Source organism: Epargyreus clarus, unplaced genomic scaffold (assembly GCF_041222505.1).
Source record: "Epargyreus clarus isolate Ecla_fem2 unplaced genomic scaffold, WU_Ecla_fem_2.2 ptg000005l, whole genome shotgun sequence".
Lineage (NCBI taxonomy): Eukaryota > Metazoa > Arthropoda > Insecta > Lepidoptera > Hesperiidae > Epargyreus > Epargyreus clarus.
The window spans coordinates 8,348,551-8,370,040 of NW_027332213.1; the positions used below are offsets into that span (position 1 = coordinate 8,348,551).

General features: G+C 35.1%; 1 protein-coding gene across 18 annotated transcripts in view; it reads right to left on the reverse strand.

The window, feature by feature from the left end:
* Window positions 1-21,490, reverse strand: part of scrib (scribble planar cell polarity protein) — an 87,947-nt gene that overhangs the window by 55,930 nt on the left and 10,527 nt on the right. For all 18 annotated transcript variants that reach the window (XM_073093978.1, XM_073093981.1, XM_073093977.1 and 15 more), the window contains exons 3-6: window positions 6,287-6,455; window positions 2,281-2,401; window positions 1,878-2,170; window positions 1,164-1,409 (exon numbers count right to left, since the gene is read on the reverse strand). In XM_073093978.1, the coding sequence (XP_072950079.1) occupies window positions 1,164-1,409; window positions 1,878-2,170; window positions 2,281-2,401; window positions 6,287-6,455 (829 nt within the window). The remainder of the gene's footprint in view (window positions 1-1,163; window positions 1,410-1,877; window positions 2,171-2,280; window positions 2,402-6,286; window positions 6,456-21,490) is intronic.

Consider the following 21,490-nt stretch of genomic DNA (forward strand, 5'->3'; position numbering starts at 1 on the left):
GTTATATACTTAAACATAAAAGATGAAAGAAACAAAAAAGATAAAAGAAGAACTAGGATACTATGCTATATAACATAAAAGAAAACGATCAATTTCTTTTCGATACATAAAGGTTTCTTTGCTACTTTGCTATTTCTCGATACTTAGTTGAAGACACCACAATGTTTCACATCGAAAACCATTCTAGTAATAAAATACATAAAAGAAATACGATGTATGTTGTATCATGTATTACGAATTTAATGGATGTAATTTTAATCATATTTTTCAAAATGTAATTAATAATTATAAAAAGAAAACATATTAAAATGCGATTCTGAAAACATCAAACACCCAACGCATAATTACCGTTAAAAACAACAACAATGGTAACCGCATACGAGGTGACTAATTAAGAAAAGTCTGTAAAATATTGTTTAATTATGATTCAAACATTAAATGTTCTCAAACACAAATCGTGTTACTTACGCCGCATGAATAACGCGAGATACGTTTTTCCGATAAGAGCATCGCAAATTGATTAAAACGGTCGAGTTAAAGGCCGAGTGGAGTGCGCTTTTTGTTGAAGTGGTTTCATGAAAGCCGTTATTTAAAGCAAAAAACCTCATCAAATTATTTTAACCCAAATTCGAAAATAAGTTTTCATTTATTATTATGTAATTTTATAGCTCAGACGTGCTAAACGTTTTTGTATTTCAGTCACGTTGTGGGAAATCTTCGTATTATAACGGTTTTTTAATCTAATCTTGACTTTCTCTCTTTAGGAGCTATGTAAACTAATTGTTGATCGAAGCATGAGAAGTAAAAGTAATAGACGTCTCTTTAGATGAACTTCCGCGACACCTATTTCTGCCTGTAATCATGGTTGAACCATTGAATATTCTATTCAAAATCAATGACAAATACGGCTACTGCATAATGTCTCCAGACTTCATAACTTGTATCTCCACACAAAATATTTTTTGGACTGAATCAACTCTCAATTCTATTTTCTAGTTTGTTATAATTATTCAAACATTACTTGCCACTAACAATACTGATACAGAATAATGCATAGCCTTTTTTAGTTTGAAATATTTATTAAAACACTAGTTACCAGCAACAATACTGACATAGAATTATGCGTAGCTATTTTCTACCGCTACAATGAAAAATAAGCTTACCTATTTCCACTGACATCCAAAACATGAAGTGACTTGCAGTTACCCAATTCATTGGGCAATTTCGTTAGCTTATTATCCCTTAAGCTCAGTACACCCAACAGCGTCATGTTGCCGATTTCCAGGGGTATTTCAGCTAAGGAATTCCTATCTACATTCAGCACGGTCAACTCGTTCAGGTTCCCTATTGATTGTGGCAGCTCCATCAGGAAGTTCTCAGTCAGAATAAGCTCTTGGAGTTTTGTACACCTATAAAATGTAAAATAAAATAGTTAATTAGCTCCAATAATTGAAGTGACAACGTTGTAATATAATAGAGAACTTAATAATATTATAATAAGTTGAAAATACTAGATTTACTGAAAGTGTTTTGATATTCCCCATAGTAACATAGGACCGCCCTGACATTATACACTTTAGATAGCCAGCAGAAATAACCCATCAAAATAAATGGAAAAATTGATATTCACATCCTTTAATATACCAACAGGCTCCACAGAATACCAGCGTTTCAGATGACTAAGCTTATCTGAAACATTAATGCTGAGTGGAGACCTTTTCGGTTAAAAATAATTATAATATTTTTTTGTATGCAATTTTCTATTTGTGTTCATTGTATATTTTTTTGCCGAATAAACTATTTTCTTTCTTTCTTTCTTTCTTTCTTCTTTCTTACTTATTCAATATATGAAAATAATAAAATATTTGTTTACCAACCTGCCAACATTCACATTTAAGGTATGTAATCTATTTTGGTCCAACTTCAGTATAGCTAACTTGGAGAGATCGCCGATGCCGTTGGGAACAGTTTCCAGCATGTTTTGTGAGAGATGTAGGTCGGTAAGGGCGCACAGCCCGCCGATTTCCTCAGGAAGTTTCTCCAATTTATTCTCACTGACGTCCAAACATACAAGCGCTTTTAAGTTACCGATCTCTGGCGGCAAATATTGCAATTTGTTGTGATCCAGCCATAACTCTTGTAACGCTGGCAGCTCACCAATAAATCCCGGCTGTAATTAATATTAAGAAAATCGTTATAAATAGTTTCGGTTCAAAACTCAAGGTACAAATGAAGCTTTTGTATTTTCATTCATTTTAATTATAAAAAATTGTAACTTACCAGCTCCTCTATATCGTTGTCGCCTAGATCTAACCGCTCTAGCTTAGTTAAATTCTTAAGGGATTCTGGCAGTGACTTCAAAAGATTTTCTCTCAGCTCCAATGACTGGAGAGACACCAAACTGAAATCAAAGTAAAAAGCCGATAAATTTTAAATAAACAAACAAAGTTTTACTATGACTAAGTGAATATTAAAGATGAATTAACTTTAATTTTGCCATCCATCTTCCTTGTGTGTATTTCTATTATATTTGGATTGCAAAATATTCTCAGAAATGTAAAGTTTGATTCATATTAAATTGCGGCATAATAGTTATTAGAAATCATGGGAATCCCATACACTATATAAATACTATTAGGTAAAATAACTGAGTATATTTGAATAAAATATTTTGTAAAAATAATTTCATTTTCTATAATACCAGCATGTTTATACCTATTTATAGTAATTTACCAAGCAAGTTATTATATATGGTTATCTAAACCCAGCGTTGATATAAATATTCATAGAAGTAACTAGGACAAACCATTAAGCCACATGATAAAAATTCCTGCATGTCGTTTTATTACAAATACCTATTTACTGAACATGGTTACAATACAATCCATTTACGTACCCTGCTAGCGTTGAGGTCACCCCCACGACAGGGGGTAGTTTGATATTTAATTAAAATGGTCTAATATGGGTTGGTGATAACTCGTTTACGAAGAATGATCGTAAAACATTGTAAAGTAATCGTTAAAGCAATAATATATGATATCAAATATTAAAATAGAGTACTTCATGTAAAAAAAACTAAAACTAGTTAACATATTACAAACCTTGTCTTGGTTTTTGTATATACATTTTTTTAAATGAAGTACCCACTTAACTATGTACTTAAAAATATTTATTACTCATACATTTTAAAACCGTCCAGAATTTCTGATTATCGTGGCAAATTTGATGATAACGAAATTTCAAAGAGTGGCCGGCAAGAAATTTCACGAGAAACGTCATTGTGTAACAAAAGTATGGTATTGTTTACCGATAGTACACAATAAGCATGTTTCACTTTGTGAGCCTTGAGCCGCATTCCTCACCAGATGTCAAAGTACTTAGCGCCACGCTCAATACCAAACACGACCATCGTTTGGTGAATCATCCGAGTAACCCTGCAAGTATCACTCTTTACCAATTTGAGTGTAAGGTATGCCTTTCGAGTATTGTTTACATATGGGTGGCCTTCTCAATAAAGATGAACATAAACTTTTTTCTACGCAATTTATGATGTACCGCAAAAAGTCATAAAGTATAAGGCCGAAAAAATGGGTTTATAGTTGTAATTAATGTATAAATAGTAAATATTGTCGTAACTTAAAAAAGTGTCTACAGGCTTTTTACAGAATCGTGTAACCAGCCTTTGTTCGAACGTTACTCGTTGTAGAGCATTCTCTCATTCAAAAAGTTTTCGTAACTACTAGCGTAGCTTTCGAATTGAGAGCACATAAAAAGTTGGGTACATAATAGTTAGCACGAATAAAATACAGGTAAAGAGGAATAAAGTGCAGTAGCTGATGACGTCATACCAGTTACGGCAACGGTATTAAAAGTAGAGATAAGGATCCCAGATAATATGCGTCGTAGAGACCTCTGTTTTATCATAATTATCACTTATCACGCCCAAATTCCATGGGATTAGGTAATTTTGGAAAAAATACACACGTTTTAAGTGTCTAACTATGTTACAAAGTTGCATTTATTAGTTCACATAGCTATGGCAAGCCATGAGAGTTCCAGCTTATGACTTAAGCATGACGTAAGCCTTGCAAAAAGGCGGCGCAATTAATGTATGGAATGAAAGGAAAAGCTGGAGTTGCTTTCTGCGAATATTTTAAGTAGAGATCCAGGGAATGGGATGGACATGAATATGACAACATATTGACTTTAAATCAATTACTCAATAAGCCGTTACTGCTTATCTTAATTGTTATTATTTTATAAACAAATACATGTAAATTTTGTATTGGCATTATAGACACATGTGGCCAGAATAGATCGGACTGTGTTATGTAAGCCCTATGCATAAGGGCAATAGATCATAGGTCAAAGAAAGTATTAGCTGACCCATCAGAAACGGACCTCGATAAAATGTCATAAGTTTATCGACAAGTTTTAGTATAGTATGCAATTATGTATTTACGTAAACATTTTAAGCGAGCAATAAAATGATGACGCGTAGGTATTACATAAAATCCCCGTGGCAGGTGCTTTAAACGCAACTTTGAAGCGTACCTACTCGAAATGGGTACGGAAGCTGCAAGGGAAGTTCAAAGGGATCACAGAGATAGACACAAAAGGAAGCGTTTCTTCCTTTCGACGGTAATCCTCTACACAGCCTTTTAGAAGGCTTAGCTAAGGAGTGGCGATTAATGACGTAACTGCTATTGTTGTATGTATATAAACCTACTAATAGTTGCCTGTTATCAATATGTGCAGTTTAATTATCTGTTTTTTTAATCCGCAGCTATCAAACACTAAACCTATAATATAATGTTTGTCTCGATTAAATCCATTTTAAACAGTTTTTCCAGTACGTAATACTGGGACTAGCTGGGCAAAATATGTTATTGTGAAAACATTCAGAAGTTATGAGATAATTATAATTACGTTCCCTTCTTTTGAGCAGGACGTTTTAACCGTTTTAGACAAAATCACAAATAGGGATTCGTGTACAAAGATTATAATGCAAGGTTTTTCACAAATAACTCCTCCACTGTAACTTGTGTTTATTTGAGAATGCAATATATTTATTTAACGAAAGGTCAGTCAAGAAGACAAACCAAATCTATCATTCGGTCTTCCGAAGATTTTGGCGACCATTGTCCCACTTCCAATCCACTGTCCAATAATAATTATGTTCGCACATTGAGCGACAGGTATATCATGCATACATCAGTGCGAAGCTTATAATATTTTGATGGCATAAATAATGTCACAATGACAATAACTACTACGTTGTTGCATTACTAAAGTACAAGGAAAATGAGCATTAGTCACGCTGTGGTCATTCGACGGTAACTTGCAGAAATGTGTACCTACGTGATGGATTACTTTACATGCTCGTATTAATCCATCACACCATGACTGCGGTTTCTTAGTAACGGCGTGTATTTATAAAGGAAATCCAAGTAATACTTCAATGTTACCAAGGATAATGGAATGAAAAGATTTCTAATTTTATTTCACAGATTCCCTCTTTTATCTAGCTTTGATAAGATAAGGACTTTCTTGAGAAACGTAGCGACACAAAAACAAGTCACGACAAATAAAAATGTATTTTGGTCGTAACGTAAGTATTTCTCTTTCTATAAAGATCGAACGAAGTTGTACAACAGATAATCTTACCTGTCAAAAGCTAGCCGGGGGCCTTTGACTTTCCCTTGACTTTCGCTTTCATACATTCGTAGTCGAATCACAAAACCAAATTATACCGTGGAATAATGCACTTCGAATCACCATGGAATAATAACGTATTATTCGTGATTTTGCGTGCATTTAATAGCAGTAAACATAGAATTAATTTTACATTATGGATCAAAGATCAAATCTAATATCAAGAACATTACATTAGAAATCGTGGTTTACTTCTAAAATTTTGTGTGAGTTCCCATATGATCAGTGTTGGTCATTAATATTCCGCGAATGTCTCAATAAGCAGTAACCTGACTAAAAAATTAGCCGTACAAAATTCCGTGTACGAATTACTCAATGGCAACATACATATGTCATTTCTTTAAAATATTTGTTTCTTGCTTCCAATCATAACTTCAACCCAATCATAAATCACTTTCTATTGATGATAAATAAAATTGAATGTAATATTCATAGTAGTAGGTTGTAAATGTTGTAACCATTGAAGGTCGGCATTACTAACGCTCGTAGTATATCGACGACAGCTTATAATAGCACAATATAATAATATAACTTGAATGTACTCTATAAGAAATACATAGTTGTGTCTCACCTGCCGAAATCGCTGGGAAGACTGGTGAGGGACATGTCATTGAGGCCGAGAACGGTGAGCGCCCGGAGCTGGCTGAAGCCCGCCGGCAACCGAGGTATTGGGTTACTGCTGAAGTCCGCGATCTGAAGCGCCCGCAGCTTCTTGATATCCTCTGGGATATCGGGAATGTCTGTGAAAGAACAACTTTAGTGTTTATGGGAACTAACGAACAAGAACATATCACATCATACAAATTCAAATACGGGACGAGAATCCCATGTGAAAATGATCAAAAGTTGACTTGAAACTCTTCATAGTTGTATGTGCCTTATAGCATACTTTAAATCAAAACACGGCAACGATACATAATGCCACAACTACTAGTAGTAACGTCTACATAGCTAATTTACTGATTTGCTTACATTACTCAAAAAGGGATATCTTAATATTTTTGGATCTTATATTAAAAACTGGATCACGTTAGAGAACGTTATTCGCACAAATTACTCGCATAACCTGATCAGTGATCAATTACATAACATTTGCAGTCGAACGACAGGTGTGGTACGAGTAGGCTTCAAATAACTGTCTGCATTTTTAATACGCTTTTATTAGCTTCAGACGTATGTATGTTGGTATGTTAGTATGTAACGGAATCTTTGTTAAGTAAAATATGTTTAATAATTTACTAACGTTAAAATTATTTGTGGCGAATACTACTTTTGATTATTATTATGATTGCGATTAGTTCGATGAAAGTATTGCGTGTGACGCAAATTAAATTTAAACGTCTTCATGGGTTTATCCAATGTAATCAAAAATATTTCAGAACGAATTACATTGCAAAACTGTTATATCGTCGACCGAAAGTATTTTTTCCTAGTAAGTCCTACATCTAAACAAAGTTTGGTTAGGCATCGAATTTTTTTGTTTACAATTTCTTACAACAATTTTTCGTCTCGTGCTTGCGAGAAATCATGGGTTTAAAAGCTCTCAACAACATCGATTTACTATTATACTGAATTAATAATTTTAAATACACATTATAATGATATTGATAGTAGAGTTCTCAAAAAAAAATAAAGCACGGGTCACATACGAAAAAATAAATTACACGTCATTTAAAACCAGCTTTAGGCAACGCAATAACTAAGCACAAAAAGAGCTTTCATAACACATTATGTATTACCAGCGTCCAGTCCAGACAGACATAAAAGAGGGTCTAAAAGAAGTTACATAAACGCCTAACAAATCGTTTGCCTAGTATTTTGTATGAAAAATCGCAAGTGTACGTACCTACGTAATATAATTTGTTTACAAAATAAATCTTTTGTAAAGTTTTTACACATAGATTCGGACGATGAAATATGCCACGTCCAGGTTTTTGCACGTTGATGTAACCGTTTATAATCGTGCTAAAATACGGTACTATTATAAAACTTGTTATTCAATGAAGCGTAGAGGGACAAAAAAGTTTTTGATAAAAGATAATACCAGTTTCAGAACCCATGCTTAAAAAAAACGTTTTAATGACGGTTGGGAATTAGTCATTAACGATTTAGCACGATATTAGGTACGATGTTTAAAAGCGGATTCTTTTTCTTTTCCTGTTTTTGGTAAAAAAGTTTTTGATAAAAGATAATACCAGTTTCAGAAACCATGCTTAAACGCTTATTACACAACCCGATATGAAGGGCCCTGCATCCAGGGTGGGCGTGTACCCTAGTTAGGGAGCTAGGCAGATCGGGATGATCCGATCGCCCTAAATAGGGACACTAACTCCCTAAGTCTTATTACACCACTCTTAGTTAGGGTTAGGGTCCCTCAAAATTGGGTGGTCTAATAAGGCCTTTAAAAAGAAACATTTTAATGACGTTTGGGGATTAGTCATTAACGATTTAGCACGATATTAGGTACGATGTTTAAAAGCGGATACTTTTTCTTTTCCTGTTTACTGCAAGTCCATTGAAACATATTTTTAACAATTTTATTACTTGGCTTGAGTACCTTGCCATACCCTACGCAAGTATGTATAATTGTATGTATACAATACACGTATGTTATTGTTATTGCGATTAAATTTCCATTCATTTCTAAATGTCTATACAACTTAACATTCTAGACCCGCGTTTTCCAACCGGTGGTCCGCGGACCCCTGGGGGACCGCGAGTATCTATATGTATGGGTGTCCGCGGTGTCATCTCCGGACCATACATAAATTGTTAATGAGCAATTTAAAAACAATTTAAATGCAAAAGGGCCGCAAAACTAAAAATCAGCAAACCAGCTTTATTAGAAAAACGTGATCTAAGCACACGGTATTTTAAAAAATTAAAAAAGATGCATCCAATGATGTTTAAAAAACAAAATACATAAATCGGTCTTACAAATTATGTTTTGGCTGGGTTTTGCTCTTCATTTTATTAAGGGGTCCGTGAAAAATGTGCTCGATTTCCTAAGGGTCCGTGGACTGAAAAAGGTTGGGAAACGCTGTTCTAGAAGACCACGAAATTACAATGATAAAATAGTCCGTAAACTACAAATAGTAGTCCCCTACAAATCCGTCGCTCTTATATTACAAATACGTAATAGAATTGTTTTAGGCTGATTTGGTAGATAAATTAGAAAATTATTCAGTTGATATATCTGAAATGAACATGAGTCTAAAGTTCGTCGCTCCTAATCAATTTATCAACACGACGCTTCTAAAACCACGATTTATTTATAACAAACATGACTTCAGCAAATCAGCTTCGTTCGTATTTATTAATTTAATTCTCAGTTTTTAAACATATAACAAAAAAGGATAGGTTAAAAATTTACAAAAGTCCCCATGTGATCTTTTAGCTATCCTTATGAAAAAATGTTTTTCAATAACGCAATATTAACTTTTACAATATTAAATTTTAGAATTACGTTTAAACTGTTATGAGTAGTTTTAGTATTTTTTGAGACAAATGGATTCATTCAAGCTGATAGTAAATTCGAAATTTATGTGTTTGAATACAAATTCCCTGCTTCATCTGAATTCACTAAATTGATGTAACGTAACATAACCTTAAACGTTGCTTTATCCAGTTTTATAGTTTGGACAATTGGCGGCGCGCCATTGCAAACACACATATAGTGTGAGCATAGTAACTTTAATGTCCTAAATGCATGTTGTTCCATTCAAGTGTTCAACGGTGACGATCTGCATGCTGATGAATGATGAGTAGGCTTTGTATTGCGGCTTTTAAAATTCAGAGACGCTCACGTCGATTCGATTCCACAATGTATCATCTATAGGTGTATGCAAATAAAATCGAAGTGTACATAACTACGTAGGTATGTAATGTTAAAATAATAGCCGTTTGTTAAGCCGATAGCTTACCGAAAAAAAACTTTTACTAAGTTTTAAGTTCAGCGTTTCCGCTGTCTTAGTTGTCATGGACACACCCCAATATAAACAGATTAATGTTCCAGGTCCCAGGATCGAACCCGGAGCCCCGCGATCATCCCAACAACAACCGAAACGTCGTCAATAATAGAACGAGATCATGACCGGAGTTGTTTACAGATACGTGTTTCGAGTATTAATTTAGAACACCTCAAATAAATATGAGGAAATCCAACTTACAACACCCTTACAATCAGTGTTGCGTTCTCTTACGGAAGAAGTGAGGCACACCAAAGAATTCAAACCACGAGAGTACAAATACATGTACCTATATATAATATACCGTATAATAAATTATTTATGAAAACTTTCAATTGAATTCCTTAAATAGACAACGATGTTGAAATGAAATCTACCTGAGTCGTGACAGAAATTACGTCACACTATATTTATCCATAGTTGTTTTCTGGAAAAATCACCCAACGACATATAAGTACATACAGAAAACCTGTTTTCGCCGGGTTTTAAACCGTTGCACTAGTGTCTCAATAGTTTCGTAATATAAAAGACATTGGCGTGCCAAATAAGGGCCACCGCTTGCGGCGAATCATGATTTCAGGCCACGACTCAACCCAGACAAGGACCTATAGTGCACACCACGTGTACCGTGTTGATACTGGCCGAGCAAGGGCCGTCGAAGGTCAATACTAGAATAATTGGCACATGGACACGTAAATATTACGGTCCGCAAAGTAATTTACAATTGTTCCATGTTTCCAGACGCTAAGCAAAACATTGGAAATTGATTGAGAACAAGGTCAAGTATCAAGAATATTTATTAAACAAAATCTTCCTAATGCTCATATTTTATCTTCGGTTTACCCAACCACCGCTATAATTTCTTTAAATCAGTGCTTTTCAAAGTGTTTTTTGCAATCTCCGGAATATCCGGGGATCTTGTCACGAGCAAACTCTCTATAAAGGATGTCGTCACGGGATATCGAGTCCATGGATTTGATAACATAATAAATTACAATTTTGAAACGACGGAGATTAAAGGGATCGCAACTTATTTTCAGTCTGAGGAGGACGTACCATGGAAAAGGTTTAAGACCATTGTACTTGTAGATTAAGCAAGTTAAGGGGAAAATCTCCAATTTCGAAAACAGCGTACTGGTATTGCAAAGATTCATTTTATGACTTATGGAATAACAACATTACCGAAAGGTTAATCGTAACAAATATTCCATCCCGTGACACTTCAATGGCTCCTAAATAGTTTATAGTCCTCGATTAGAAATTTGTTAAACAGCTGACAATTTTATTGGCTTCAATTGAAACCGCGTGAAGGTTAAAAACAAAACCATTAAATACTCAACTTATATTACTTGGTACATACATATTAATATCCAACGATACTGATAATCGATACGTGCAAACACGTAACATGTAATGAATGATCTGCAAGTAAATCACATTAATGTATATGCATCTCATGTTTCATTAGCCTTTCCGTGGTTCGAAGTGTAAGTTATGTAATCGGTTTCTTACTGTAAGGCCTTTAAACCTTATAAAGACCTTTCATATGGTAAAGCTTCCCTTTGAACTATGCCTTGGACCTTTGTTGGAAGATACGTAGTCCTAAGATAAATATGAGTACCGAGTAGTTTTAACGTGTCTGCTTCAGGCATTGCCAATTACGGAATATAACCTAAAATAAAAACATATATCCAATAGGTCTAAAGCCAATAGGTAATATTTCAATTATGTACCATTTCTCCGGTATATGTTAACATCGGTCGACTATACCGACTAATCTAGAAGTAGTTGTAGCAGGTTAACGAGCTGAAAGTAATTAACCTAAATAAAATGGGTAAATGGTATACATTGCTTATGCAACACCTTTTCATTATTAAATGACCAACATAATTTACAACTCACTTTGTATTAAACCGAAAGTATTTTACAATAACATAACGACACTTTGGAAAATATAATAAGTGCGTATTGTTAGTAAGTAAACACCTTCTGCATAAATACCACCTGTACTTTTTCACAACGTCACATTACGATATTACAAGGTTCAATGTAAGTTAAAAGTATGTAATTTACAAGCACAAAAAGTACACAATAGCGTGGGATGAGGCTAAATTTGGGTAGTATTATTTCACGCATACATAATATCTTCGTTACTATCGCATATGCTAAAGTTGCCAAAGTAAAGGCACATCTAAACTGGTTTTCTAATTTCATGATGTTAACGGTAGTGCGCCCCGGTTTCCGGTTAGCGAGCGGGCATTCCGACGGGCGTGGCGTAATCAATTATTTGTCAAGCTATAGGGAGCATAACCTATGGGCGAAATAAGCCACTCGCCCACAACCCAAACGGGGAGAACGCTCAAACGGTACAATTAGGTCAAAAGCCACCAAAGCGTGACGTCTTTTCTGCGATTACTTCTCGGAATCACGGGGAACCGACATCGTTAAGTATGCTGATGAAGTCATTATCGATATAAATAAACTTATCGCCCGAGCAAAGAATAAATGTGTTATAAAATGGTAAGAAACCCGTTCGCGGCAAGAAAGATTTATCTTACCTGGCGAATGTTTAGGATAGCCAACAGCTCTTTGTATATTTGTCCAAGTCATTTTTTTAACGGAGCCCGAAGAAATGTTAGCGTTATACAACTAGAGAAGCTATTTTAAGAAAGGTATGCAAGCTACGGGAATCTGTTTCTAAGTGCATCGTTTTGTTTATGTGAGGGGTGAATAGCTATTCAAGGCATGCGAAGCCTGCGGTTATGGCCATTCACGGCGCTTTCGATGCGGTGATTTAATATTTATTATAGTCCGTACGTTGAAGCTATTTTAGGCATGTGCAAATTATTATTTGCGATACAACATTGTACGAAAGTCAAGCAAAAAGAAAATTACCTATTTTTACGAAGGCCTTCTAAATTTTAAAATATAAACTAACATAACTTATATCTTTATTTATCATTGCTACAGTTATGTTTAGCCGATCTTAATATCCATAAACATAGCAATGCTTCCTATACTTTATTACTATGTGACTATGTGTTATATTTCTAATTTTCTATGGTAACTTTAAACAACCGTTACTTAATTTTATTATAGGAAAAACATAGCAATATTTACATAATCAACAACGAATCGAGCTTCTTCAAGCGGAAAGAATCTGCGAATTGTTGGTGTTATTGTATGTTAAAATAAAATTTACCAGCGTAAGTTAAATCATAAACACAATATCTTAGAGGTCAACATTATACTAAAACAATCTACGTAATGGTTTAATAACGGGCGAACAAATGGTTTTTAGGTCATTGTTTGCAGTAATTTTGAAGCTGCAAACGAACCAAAAACCGAATAACAAAAGTATACAAATAAACCCCAAGCTCCATTGTTTAAAGGAACAGTTTTGGATTGAAACGATTAATTTCCGTGGAGTTAGAAGAATTAGAATAAAGAATAATGTACATAGGTACATATAACATATACATAATAGGCAGGTCTAATGTTAGGTCTTCTCTACCAGCTCTATTATCGAATTTAAAATTTCAAAATATAGGAAATTCATGACAAAAATGTAATTACTCAAAGTATAATGGAGTAAGAATTAATTCTTAACGTTTAAAGAGAAATAAATAGACGAAATTTTAAAGTAAGTAGTTAAGTTAAGCTTAATTGGACCGTAAAAAGTAGCTGTTGACAGTTACGCCCCAGATAACCACAATATGAGACTTATCTCTTAAATCATGAATAAGAAGAAAATTGAATTATACTAGTTTAAGTAAGCAATAACATATTTATTTCGAGATGAAATTATTTGAAATATTTTGATAATTTGTAGTTTACGTTTTACGTTTTATAAGTTTTACAGAAGTAGGTAGTACAAACACTATAAACATCAGCGTAATCCTACGATAATTATCTTTAGTATTTTTTGACATTACTGAACTTGAACGAGGTGCTTCAACTCAGCTTTCAGAAGTAGGAACGCATGTTACACTGCCGTTGATCACAAATGTTTGTGGACATTAGAGACCACTTAAATTTAGGCAGACTGTAAGTTGTTTTGCTACTTGCAATTAAATAAAGAGAGGTTTTTTTTGTTTACGAAGGGCAGTTTCCCCTTCGTGCGTACGACGGTATGCGACCACACATACCGCCGTCCATCCCGGGGTTGCTGGCCGTGCGGTTCGAGCTCCCACTCTTGCCACCCGCAACCCCGGAAACCCCCTTTTAGTCGCCTCTTACGACAGGCAGGGGATACCGTAGCCCTATTCTGGTCCCGAAACTACAGGGACAAAATAAAGAGAGCTAGGATATATGTAATACTGCACAAAGCACGGGTGTGATTTATTCAGAAAATAACTACTCGTGTGTAGAGTTAATGAATAAAATAGATAAACTAATGGTTCTTAATCTTTAAATATTTTGGAATGTTGATATTTAATGTGTGCTCATTACGTTTCCACTAGCCAAGATTGTATATTTGTGGTTAGCTCGTTAGAATATCGAATGTCGCTCAGCAAGATGATTGGCAATTCCGATCTGACTCCACATGGCCGGGGACGTAATATCCGGTACAGAATTTGGTTGTAAGTGGGAAGAAGCGCGGGAAACCAAAGGAAGCTACATAAACAATGCGGAGAATCTGAGATTACAGTTGAAATTAAAATTGAGATTTCAATATTAACAATGCCTACAATAACTTCCTTCTAAATAAATGGTTGTTCTTAGGAATAATATTCTTTTAGAAATATAATTAGAACACAAAATTATTTGCAGCAATTTTAAAGTGAATTGAAAAGGAACATGTTGTATATGTCTTGCTTATGCTCTGCGCTTAAGATTCTAGTAGGTAATATTAAAATCAGTCTGTTTGACCTGGGTTCGAACCCTTTTTGCATGGCAGACCGGTATGGTGATCATTGTGATACGCGGGTCGACAAATTAAATAACTTCTTGTTTTAAGTTAACACACAAATACCTATACAAACGGTTTGGTGAACGCAAAGGAATCTTTACCAATTACTGATATTAGGATGACGTAATGAGGCACACAAAGGATCCGGTAAAATAAACATATTTGTAAAGCTTCGATATATTCACATGTAATAATATAGTAAGCATAAATTGATGAAAGTAAGTTGAAGGTGGCAGACATCTTTGTTCGATTCAGGGGACAGTACCTCCACACCTATTTCTGCCTAATAACGGCAGTGTGAAACGCTGCTGTATTCCACTTCGAGACATACTTATCGTAGGCGTTCCAGGAGTAGCAACATAAGCAACGCAAGGATTTATCAGAGCTTGCTTACAAGACGTCCATGGGCGGCAGTGGCCAATTAAACCTGTAATGATAATTTACTGTATAGATGTTCCAACATCTCTACATTACCACTTCATTATTATATAAAAAATACGAGTAGATATTGTCAAGGAATTAAGTTACACCGAAAAGTATTATAAACGTTAAACTTATTGCGCATATTTAACTCGTGCCTTGTTAATTTTCTTGATACCAAAAGGGTTGGCTACCCCATGTGACACAATACTAGTAGACTTGAAGGGCTTCCGGGTTCAATTCCGGCGTAATTAAACACTAACTAATTTATATATAAACTGTGGGGTTGGGTTTTGTGTTAAAACGTGTATTTATTTACTGATAATAATTATCAAAAATGTGATAATTGTTATCGAAATAAACGTACTATCTTTAGAAAGAGTGATATAATACGAGAATTCCCGCGTAGTGGAAGTTGGACACAACCCCGCGAAGAATATCATGTATTAAACAAAAAATCGGAACCGGAATTAAAGATATCTTAACTTATTACTCATAGAAGTCGCAAGGAATGTTTTTTATATTTTGCTATTAAGTAAATATGAGCTTGGAAATTGATTGGAATTTCAGGAAAGTAATGAAATTAGATCTTTCGTACAGGTGTATAAATAATATGTTAAAACTAAAGTAAACTGTGCGGTAGCTGGGATACCACTAACAATAGCATTCCCAATGAGGATTGACGTCAGACAAGCGACCGAGTGTTAAACGAATACACGTACAATATGCATATCGATAATAATCATTTTACACCTAAATTATTGCTAATTGTAGGGAAAATGCCTACTCTAACACTATATAACGTATAATGAGTTAATGACATATGCTAATAATACAATATGGATATGCTATGATAATAAAAAGGGAGAGAAATTCACGATAACACACAGTTCTTTCATAGTTATGTTTCTGATTACGCAAGACAAAGTATAATAGGTTATGTCAGTCAATGTTCAAAATAGATTGTCCTATTAGTTGCTTTCTATAACCGCGTGCACGCCATCCATTATGTCTACGAACGAAAGTAGAGTTGACAAACAAAGGCCATATCGTATAAACAGAGACATCAAAGGTTAGTTTTGCATGTCCAATCGCCACCTGTATATAAACAGGTTTTGCAAAAACAAAACGAATTGGAAGTTATTTATTCGCGTTTCGGGTGGCAGCCTCGGGTGGCTTACCCCTATCCGGTGGAATTCCATTAGAGCGTTATTGAGTTGTTTGGAGTACAAAGCGACGGGCGAGTGGACGGTGCCGATCCACTGCCCACGGTAATAGTTGAGTCTCCATCAGCGAGATGACTGCATTCTACATGTAGAAATCCAGTAGCAATTGTTGGAATAACTACGTTGATTGTATAGAACCACAAGACGTGATATTTGACCACGATAGTTTTATTCAATTTATTTTCAAGTTATAAAAAAACAATACTAAACATAAAAAAAATGCAGTTTCTTGCAAATTAAACAGAATATGCGGCCTCTTTTTATCAAAATTAAGATATTGTGTGTTCTATATTTTATTGGTTTCCGTTTAATTAGATCTTAGTGTTTTCGTTTATTGTTATAATTTCCACAGTATATAATACTACAGCTTCTTGCACTTTTTGTACGTAAATAAAAAACATTAAGTTCAACGACATTAATCTTCATTCATAATATCATTCAAATACAAATCTTAATCTGTGATATTTTAGTTTCCGTTTACTTACAAATACACAATAACCTAACGTATTATTTTAAAAACAGTGACAGTAACATGTTAGTGATACCTATATAGCAAACTAGATTTGCTTCCTTTTTTTTCTAAAGCTAAAACGTAACGCGATAACAAATATATATTTGATTGACTACTTCCGCTTATTTTCTATTATACAATCTCTGTGCTGCAATATCAAATGGAAACAGACTTGGAAATAAACAATATTAATCCGAAGTCAACGTTACGGTACAACAAATAGCGGTGTATTTTCATTGTCGAAGGATAACAAGAAACAATATCAATTATGCTTTTACTCTTCGGTCACAAAGGGATTGAAAAGAACAATGATGTTCAGACAGCGACGTAATCGTGAACAAGGATACAGTATAATGCTTTACTGACATTATGCATCGATGGAGCTCAGTGAGAGAAGCGACGCTAGCACAAATTGTCAGGTCACGCTAGCGTGCATAGTAAGCGCACTAAGCACTTTGAATAGCCCTCTTAAACGCTACGTGAACACCATCAAGTTGTCAGATTTTGTGCTCGATACAATACCGCTGCTATACTAGCGTTCTTAATCCTTGTATTCAGAGATTATAGATATGAAAAAAATGAGAACAAGTCCATCGTAGCTTCACAAATATTACTATTTTGGAATAAGAGATAAAATTGAACGAACAATGAATTTTATATCTTGAACGAATATAGCATTGATTCGAAATAACATGAGTAAAAATACAAGAGTCTATCCAATTACTTTTCACAATACTAAAATAAATAGTTAAAAATACAAAGAGTGTTTGCACTAACCTAGCAAATAGGATTAATTAATTACAAAATGGAAAGATAGCGTTACACTACACCTACACTTCTGCAGCCAACAGCGCCTTATAGTATTCAATTTCTATCTTGATATTTTCTCTACGTTCTTTTTCATTTTCAGTTTATTATTTTACACAGTAGTAACTAAAAGATTCTATAATTAAATACATTTCATAACACAAGTAACTTAATTAATATAATTGAATAATAGATAGAGTAGAATGATACATTTGACTGATGGGTTGATGGTGATATTTAAGTAATCATATGGGCGTCATTGAAATCGACGTTTAACAACAACGAAACGTGATTACGTTATCAACTTCCAATTATAGGTACATCTTGGAGTATGTAGCGAAAGCACAGCGGTGTTTGCGCAAACAGGTGCTATTGTTGTGCGGCAAACACAACCGTTACTTAATTCGTTATACATAACAATGCTCGTGTCATTACCGTGAGACAACTCAGAAAACTACGAAACATTAACTCAAACTAAGTTGAGCAATTAGTTTAATATTTTGAACAATGTTTTATGGTAAACTAATGCCGACCTATATTAAATAATTATGTACATTGTACATAAATTTTAATAAATCTACAAATATCTTCATTATATTTTATGTTATTAAAATAGCAAGAGAACACGCAGTCCAGTCGATGGCATTTGGCAATTGCTGCCCATGGGCATCTTTAATCAATCCCAGATAGGATTAGAGTCCAACCTGAGAGCGGTACAGATACGTTGTTACCCCTTCGAACTAAGATGAAACTCCTTGTTATGTGTCTCTCCACATTTGTCAAACCAGAACACCGCAATACGGAAAGTATGTTGTTATTATGGAGAGATAGGTAATGCGATGGTAGCCCCGGAGTCAATACATGGAGGCTTCTACCATATCGTACTTCAAAATTGCCACGTCATTATATTTAAAACAAGAAGTTGTAGATTGAGTTCTGCACATTTTTTTTTTGCAAAAATTCAAATATTTGCTTAATTAAATTAGTACTTTTCTATCCTATTAAAGCCTTGGTTCCTGTAAAGCCGGAAGCTTTCAGTACATAGACGTACCTATCAAATTAATCATATGAAGGTCATACGTCAAGTAGGTACCTACTTACGACTCTACTACAACAATATAATAATATGCGCATAAACAATTGTGTCGCATTAACGTACAAATAAGAAACGAAAATACAGTCTACCAATATTTACACTCAAAACTTTGAAAAGTGTGAGCCAGTATGGTTCTGCAAGGGTACAATTGCTATACCCAATTGTTGTGAGAAGCGAGCATTTTTGAGTTGTGGTGGAAGGGTGTGGATGCCGGCTAACTTAAATATGAGACGACCACCTTAGTCTTCAGGAGTAACAACCCATCTTTTTTTTTTATAATATGGGAGTAGCAGACGAGCATGCAGTCTACTTGATGGTAAGTGGCCACTGCCGCCCATGGACATCTGCAATCAACCCCAGATAGGATTAGATATTCCTACCTGAGGTCGGCCACAGATGCGCCACTACCCCTGTGGACTAGGCTGGAACGCCTCGGAACAGTCTTTCTCCCTTACCACACCCTTCAAAACGGAACACAGCAGCCTAATACTGCCGCCGGAGTCGAACCACAAAGGGTTCTACCACCTTCAAAATCTGTTATCAGCCTTTGTTAAAATCAGGTGTATATGAAATTTGCCACAGACGTCCATAGGAGACAGTGACAACTTAACATAAGGTACACTGCAAGCTAGTTTGGAAACCGAATCTCATAAGACAAACAGGATAAAATGCGCATACATTATATTATTCAGGCAACAATTCCCGATCTTGGCGTCCGGAACTTACGTTAAAAATGTTAATATAAGATACCTAAAAATAAAAGAGCAAGTTAAGCAGCTGGCATAAACAAACAGACGATTGATTGCGCGCAATGCGTGCCGCTAAAAGTTTAGTTTCGGACCAGATTTGTTTATACGATCAACGTGTAGGCATTTTAATTTGTTCACACCGAGTAACCCTATCTGGATGTTTGTAAAGATTAGTCACACCTGCGGACATTTATGTGCGATTCGTCTTAGCATTAAAATCTCTTGACGGCCCCGTTTTATTGCTTTTTAGGCGATAATTTAGTGCTCTTTTACGCAAGTGGGAATTTGGATACCGTAATTAGTTCGGCGCGTGACGTTAGACTTCCACAATAGTTAAACCTAACTACCTAGTTGTATTAACCATTTATCGTGTTTTTATATTTCTGTTTTTTACTTACTTTCAATAACAAACTTCTTGTATTTTTTGTTACAAATTAGAGCCTAAAATTTTATTTTTTTTGTGTGCTCAATGCATGTAGTTCTTATGTACTTTGAAATCAGTACATAAACCTGCCCACCATTTAAGGCTGTGTTAACTATACCGACTTTACTAAAATGTTGGTATAGGTGAAACGAGGAAATATCTCGTCTAGACTTTTTGCGGATTGTTACGAAAAGACGAACAATAAGAAATATCTATCGGAATTACACGCTCGTAAGTTTCATGGCGTAACCAGACCGGTTCGAAAAGTGACCTCACTGTCTAGTGATTCGACAGCCTATTACGTTACACGGGATGATTGACAAAAATTGCTCAATTCACAATTGTGCCGGCAAATCTTCACTTGTTGATAGCGTGCATCGTATCGTGTAGCATGTAATGGGGCTGGAATGCAGGAGATATTGATCAGTGTGTTATGACAGCTATGTGTTCGCAGTCGGAACTCGGGCGGGTTGGCGGCGGCTCGGCGCGGCGTGGGAGCATCGAGGACAATGGTGGCAAGGTTCAACAGCCGAATAAGCCATAGGAACATGGAGCTAATGCACTCTGTATGTAACATTGAATGCACTCAACAATACGAGGGAAAATATGCGTTCATATACATGCGCTGAGTTCACACATCCCAATGCACGATATCAAAATTGTATATAAATTAAAACTAACTCCAAAATTAGCCAACATACTTTTTCACCAGCCTATCTAACTTACTTACTTTAACAAAAAACACAACTTTACGTGAGCCTGAAATATCTACATGGTTCCCGATTATACCGAGGAACTTTAATATTTCACCGACTCAAAGCTTCTTATCTTGGTTATTTCGTAAGAATTCAGGAAGGAAGCATGAATCTTTGTTTACAGGTGGTGCCAGAGATTCCACGCGATACAAGTTACGAGTTACGACGGTACGTACCTAAACGTTAAAGTCGGTGTCGCAGGTTGAATTATAAATCGAGTCGAGGCACGTACTGCAAAGTATTTGTTTATCATAAATAACACGGCGACAATTAATCCCATAACCGTACCTACTTAATTGGTGAGCTATGTGAAGAAAAATCTTAATTATGTTTATACATGAAAACCGTAAAGCATGTCACAAAGTGGCGGAAGTATTTATGCATTGTTTTATTTTTAGAGCGGAGCAGTTAACTGTGAATAATACGGGGTTATACTTGTACAAGCTTAACACCACAAATGCTGGCCTAACAGGAAATCTAGTTCATCTGCAGGGGTCGCTGGGGATCGCAATTAAAGCACACGCCATGAACTTACGTTTATGCTGATGTAGCGGTTAATGAACATTATTTGAACTCAATTATATGTAACACGACATTTCTTGTACATTTTTTCATCTACAAAATTATTTGTCAAATAGCGACTGTAGCAATATATTCTACTATAAACATTTCTACCCTTATAATGATTTGAAAACTCGTTTGCAAAATAGCTAAATAACAAAATTTATAAACCATTTAGAATGTATATTTACGATCCATTCATCAAAGGGCTAAATAGGATTAATTTAGGAATGTTTCCTAAATATCTGTCCGTTGGACATTCATTAGACAACGGTCCCCTTTTTGCCGAATGTATAGATACTTCATTTACCCTCGTCTAATCGTGCGAAACTCTTCAGCGGTTTAG